The sequence below is a fragment of the Acomys minous genome (assembly GCF_964271855.1).
Source record: "Acomys minous genome assembly, chromosome: 2".
NCBI lineage: Eukaryota > Metazoa > Chordata > Mammalia > Rodentia > Muridae > Acomys > Acomys minous.
The window spans coordinates 41499351-41505798 of record NC_140484.1 but is presented as its reverse complement, the minus strand read 5'-3'; the positions used below and the strand labels follow the sequence as shown (position 1 = coordinate 41505798).

General features: G+C 40.1%; 1 protein-coding gene across 2 annotated transcripts in view; it reads right to left on the bottom strand.

Moving 5' to 3' along the window:
- Positions 1 to 723: 723 nt before the first annotated feature.
- Positions 724 to 6448, bottom strand: part of LOC311590769 (uncharacterized protein) — a gene marked incomplete at its 3' end in the record, with an annotated part of 119918 nt that continues 114193 nt past the window's right edge. For both annotated transcript variants that reach the window (XR_014776979.1, XM_084770030.1), the window contains one exon: positions 724 to 1693. Coding sequence is in view for 1 of the 2 variants with exons in the window: in XM_084770030.1 (XP_084626156.1) it covers positions 1646 to 1693 (48 nt within the window). The remainder of the gene's footprint in view (positions 1694 to 6448) is intronic.

Below are 6448 nucleotides of genomic sequence, written 5' to 3'. Positions count from 1 at the left end.
ATAAATGGGCGCTTATAAATGCTGGATATTGCCCTCTGTCAGTAAAGGGGAGATTGAGTTTCCTGATCACACTGTGCAATGCTGTTTGGTTTTGGATGAGGAAAACTTCTCTCTCCAGTACTACTGTTTGTTCACTTAAATGAAAAGCATTGTTTTAAGTTCCAGAAAGATACTAAAGGATGAGGGGTGAGCAAGGATTCAATCCACTGTGGGAAAACAGGCAATATATTTATTATTAGTTACTACTTCTTACTCTGCCTTTGTTGTCCTCTGATGTGTGTCCATACAGATGCAAGTTGGCAAGCTCATAGAATATTTGCATGTTGACATTATTTTGGCAACAACATGAAAAATGAAAAGAATTTTGTGGAAAATGTCAGCAATGCAAAACACTGACATTCTGAAAAACTGGGGCAAGCAGTATTAGAAAGAAAAAAAAAAACCAAAACTTTAAGGAGTTGTTGAAGTTTGGAATTCAGAACTCAAAGAAGCAGAATAGTAGGTGTCAGATGGACAAGGGAAGTTAAGTCTGCAGTGAAAAGGTGGCCACCCAAAGATGTGTTCAATAATCAAGGTTGCACTGGTGGTTGCATAAAAGTACTGGCTCTGTATGGAATTGACATTGCAATTAATACCCTGCACACTTGAAAAAAAAAAACCATTTTTCTGGCCAAGTGTGTTCTGGGGGAGCTGTGGGTTTCGCAGATTGATTCTTGTGATTTGAGAGATGTAACTTTCAGAAGTGGTTCAGTTATATGTGGAAACTAATGACACCGAGGCAAATTATCTAATCAATATTCTATTATCTTGTAGCCCCTTTACCTCCACTGGGCTTTCTAGGCTGCAGTTTTTCCTGTTATTCGTTCTCTGTGTGTTTAATGATAACCCCTCTGCCAAGTAGTGTTCAAGCAGGAACAGGATCTTTCCTACATACAAATTCAAAGCAAAATTTCCCAGAACCATTTAGATCAAAGAGAAGGGGAAGTTGTCTAACCCGTGTGTGTTAAGGGTGACAGCAAATCACCCAGACTGGATAAAGAATGACCCTGCATGACTTTGATGGCTAATACCCACAGAGCACTCTGACAGCTTTCACATAAACTTTTCAAAGTCCTTTCCAGTCGCTGTCACATTTGCTCCTCACAGCGACACATCAAATTAACAGAGGCATGGTCGTTATTTTAATGCTCTCCTGGCTGCCAGTTTCTCTAAAGCAATGTGAAGTGGCTGGTGGAATTGTTTGTCCGGCTACACACAGCAAGCGGGTGATGGCGGTTGGGCTGGAACACACGTTTTCTGAATCTTGTGTGTGCGGTAATCCCCGAACTCCGGCTTCACTAACAATCCTACTAAGGTAAGCATCTTGGTAGATAAGCATAACCCAAAGGCCCTTCTGTCCCATCTTACTGCTTGCCAGTCTTCTGTGGGAAAGTCCTGCTGTCAAGTGGGAAGAAGGATCTGGAGGGCTCCCTCACAGCCTCCCCATGTCTGTCACTGGAAGGCACTTCTTCTCACCTCCTCCTCCTCCTCCTCCTCATCTCTCTCCACCTCAGAGTCCAGTAAACCCGCAGCTCTCCTCCCAGACAGATATCCAAATCAACACTGCCCAGAAGTCTCGAGGCTGAAAGTGGAATTGAGCTGCTAGTTACTTAGATCCTGCAGATAGACTGATGAGTTGGATGATGACGAAACCCTGTGTTTAAGGGAAACAATTGAGAAGTCTGTTGGAATTCATATGATGATGGATGCTCTTATTAAAAAAAAGACTTCACGTCCATGTTTATTCTATCAGTGGCTCCCATTATCACAGCTGTTTTCCCACAGCAGCACTTTTTAAACACTGACTCCTCTGCATCACAAACGTACTTGCACATGCGCAATACACCTAGCTGTTAGCAGAACTTTGATAATGACAGAAAAGATTCAAAGTGATGCCAAGAATCCAAGCACTCATAAGGTGTGGAAGCAGGAGAGTCAGAAGCTCAAGGTGTTGGAGAGTTTGAGGCCAGCCTAGAATATAGGAGCCCCAGCCATAAGTAGTAGGTCGTAGTCATAGTAACAGCAACAACAACAACAATAGCAGTAGCAGCTTCAGCAATAATAGTAATAACTGTTTGTGATGAGGCATGTTTTAATTTTTCACCTCACATTATTCTAAAACACTCTCAAAGTCTTCCTTGTACAGTTTCTACCCATCACACTCTGCCTTCACCACCCTCACTTTCGTCAGAATGAAATAATAGAAATGTTTTTAAAATAGTTTGAAAAGAAGAGAGCTATGACACTGGCCCTGCTAAAACACAGCCCTTTGCATGTTTAGATAGTCCTCTCTTGAAGCAGGCTGAACACAGCCTATCTTTATAACCTTGTAAACTCAGCACGTATATGCTTTATGTCCTGTGTTTCTCACAAAATATATGGTATGAATATGCCTCCACAGTCTTTGTAATTATCATTTTAATGACCACACACTCCATCGGGCTGATGTATAATAATTTACTAAGCTCTCCTGTTAGGCATTTAAGTTGTTTATAATTTTTTTATTGTTGTAAAAAAATACTTCAGAGAAAATAAGGAATAAAGTCTGCATGTGTGTTAGACATTTTCCTCAGAATCAGTTCACAGCATTTAGGTCTCATAATTAGACACATTCTAAGGGGACCAGACAAGGAACTTTAACAAGTAAAATGGTTCAATAATGCTTACAACCTACTTAGTTGCTTCTGTTGTCTATTTATTCATCCATTTGTTTATCCATCCATCCATCCACCCATCCATCCATCCACCCATCCATCCATCCATCCATCCATCCATCCATCCATCCATCTACCCATTTATCAGTCTATCAGTCAGCTGATGCTAGCTCAACAGCTAACGTAGGAGTTCACATTTTCAAAGGTTTTGAGCCATTAACATTTAGTGCTTAAATTGAGTTGGGATTGTACCAGATTCTCAGATTGTCACTGCCAAGTACTAACTTTGAGAGAGAAGTCATCCAAAAAGTTCATCAAAGAAGATTCTGCTGGAACAGATCAGGAATTTTGTGTAGCAGCTAGAACTTGTAATACATTTTAAAGGCCAGATTCTCAGGTTTGGGTTTGAGCAATATCATTGCAGGATTCAAATATCTGGTACACTTTTGTCAGTGACTTTCCCTAGGGATCTGGAGATTTTAGAACCTTTTTTGTTCTGTTTATTTGTTTGATGTGTGTGTGTGGGGGGGGGATGTTTAACTCTTTAATGAACACTATCTAGGCTGAACAGTAATCTGTCTTCAACCAATGAGATTCTGTAAGATTTTGTAAGTCCCCTTAAGCTTTAACAGTTAACTCTGACTGAAGTGTGAGGTCTGGGCTCTTAATTAGATTAAGGCAAAGTGGAAAGGAAGCTAAGGAATGCTTTGCTCCCTAAGACATCTAAAATCTCTTTAAATTAGCTCCTGCTCTTAAGTATATGCAGCAGACAACGCTTTGGGAGAAAAACAGGATGCTTGGAACCTTCCCCTTAAAGACTTTCGTCTGATGCCCAGCCTTCCAATACAGTCTCACCTAAACTACAGGTCAGGGCATCTGTAATGACCAGAGGGCAGGACCAAGTTCCAGTAAATTCAAGCATCCAGAAGAATGGGTTCCTAAAGCATTTGAATATGGGGGCTCACATCTCCAAGCCCAGCACTGCAGAGGGTGCTGGGAGAGCTTCAATATGCTTAAGGATAGCCTGGGCTAGACAGGGCGTTCCAGTCTGGGCTGGGCTGAAACATAGGACCTTGTCTCAAAATAAATAATGAAGCAAATGAAGTAATCAAAATGTACTCAGGCCAAGTGTGGTGACACATGCTTATAATCCCAGCTCTGGAGAAGATGAGGCGGGAGGACCATTGAATTCAAGGCCAAGTTGCACCTCATTGTCACATCCTGTCTCAAAAAATGCTTTTTAAATTAAAACACTACAGTCTAATCGTTAACCTCAGGAGCCTTATTAAAACTGAGTGATCAGCACTAAAAAAACCCCAAATTTTCTTTCCAGGAAGGAGTTGCTTTCCCAAGCTCTGATTCCCGAGGGTCACCCCACCGTGTGAGGAGCACTTAAAAGGTTCATATCATTTTCTCTAAAAAGATTCGTTTCTTTCCTTTCACTTGCCTCCTTTTTTCTACTTTAATACTTCTTGCCTGCCATTTTAATTATTTAATTTCTTCACTGCATTATTTAAAGAAAAGACAGTTTGGAGGCTCTAGGATGCATGAAGGAAGTATGAGTCTATGCAAAATTGAAGAAATCTGTGTAAGTCTGCACTGCAGCACATAATTTAGTATAGACTCTTCTGCAATCTTCAGTCCTTTTTTAAAAAAAAATCTTAATGCATCCCCCTACAAATGTGGACTAAATAACCACTTTATTTAAATATGTCAGATAAATATCAGTGAAGCAAAGACCTTCTGGGACTTCAAGGCAGGCCATGGATGTGAAGGCATATCATTCACTGTTAAAAGCATTTATAAATGCTCAAAATACAGACAAGACTAAAAATGCTTATCACAGAATTTAAATATAGAATTTTCTTCCAATCTTCCAAGATAAAAATAAAATGGAATAGCAATGACATTGGAACGCAGCACGGTTTATAGAAAATTCATGATTTTTGAAAGCTTACGACATATCCTTTATTTCAAGTTTTAATTACTTAAAGGGAGAGATAGATGTATATAAAAATAAATTTCCCCCATTTTAAATAGTATACAATTTATTATATAGGACAATAAAATAGTGTTTTACAATTTTCTTATGCTTCCAACTTGTGATCATTATTTTGCTATATCTACTCTCTTTTTTCTCTCTTATCAACCAATTACATACTTATGTATATGCACATACACACACGCATATACACACATACACACATATGCATCCATATTCATATATAAATAAATTGTTTTGGGTTTTGTTTTTCAGGACAAAGTTTCTCTGTATAGCCTTGGATGTCCTGGACTCATTTGGTAGATCAGGCTGGCCTTGAACTCACAGACATCCACGTGCTTCTGCTTCCCCAAGTATTGGGACTGCAGGTGTACACCACCATGGCCAGCTACATAAAACATTTTTACCTCATTTTAATATTTTAGTTATTTTTGTTTATTTATTTGAAATGTGTTACTTTTATCTCCCCATTTATTTCATAGCCACAAAAGAGTTTTATATAGATGGAATATAAAACAAAACGCACACACACACACACACACACACACACACACACAGCCATTCCCCTCTGCAATCTGGGGAGGCTGTGGTAGATAACAGTACTCAAACACCTGTAGATCTCTGCTCACAAGAGATGACAGGTAAAGGATTTCACACAGGATGAGCTTCACAGAGGCCAAGAATTTCCCAAGAGGCTTTCTCTCTCTCTCTTTTTTTTTTTTTTGGCAACAATTTTTATTTATTTACATTTTATAAAGATTATGCACTTACATTTTTTAATACATTTTTATTAATTTATACATATTACATCTCAGTTGTTAGCCCATCCCATGTATCCTCCCATTCCTCCCTTCCTCCCACTTCCCCCCTACTCCCCTCCCCTCCCCTAAGTCTGTGTCTGAGGGGGACCTCCTCCCCCTGAATATGCTCATACGGTATCAAGTCTCTCCTTGGTGACCTATTATCTTTCCTCTGAGTGCCACCAGGCATCTCCGTCCAAGGGACATGTTCAAATATGGGGCACCAGAGTTTGTGTGAAAGTTAGATCTCCTTCTCCACTCAACAGTGGAGAATGTCCATCGGCTAGTCTGGGTAGGGGTTCAAGGTTTTTACTGCCTATTTTTTCCTTGGCTGTTGCCACAGTTTGCGGAGGACCCGAGGGCCCAGACTCGCCTGTAGTTTTCCAGGACCCACTGGATCCTTCCATTTACTCTTTCTCCCAGGCTTCTCACACCTAAAGTTTCAATAGGATGTCCTCCGCTCTTACCCACTATTCTGGTAGGTACAGTTTTTCATGGGGACGTACACCTTGGACTAGTGTCTCGATATAAGTGAGTATATACCATTTAGCTCTTTTTGCTTCTGTGTGAACTCACTCATTATGACAATTTCTAGTTCAATCCATTTGTCCACAAATTTTGGAAATTCCTTGTTTTTAATAGCTGAGTAGTATTCCATAGTATAAATGTACCACAGTTTCTTTATCCATTCTTCTATAGAGGGACACGTAGGTTGTTTCCAAGTTCTGGCTATTATGAATAAGGCAGCTATGAACATGGTTGAGCATATGTCCCTGTTGTGTAGTAGTACATCCTCTGGGTATATTCCAAGGAGTGGAATAGCTGGGTCTTGAGGAAGCCCTATTCCCATTTTTCTGAGAAAGCACCAGATAGCTTTCCAAAGTGGTTGTACTAGTTTGCATTTCCACCAGCAATGCAGGAGTGTTCCTCTTTCTCCACACCCTCGCCAGCAT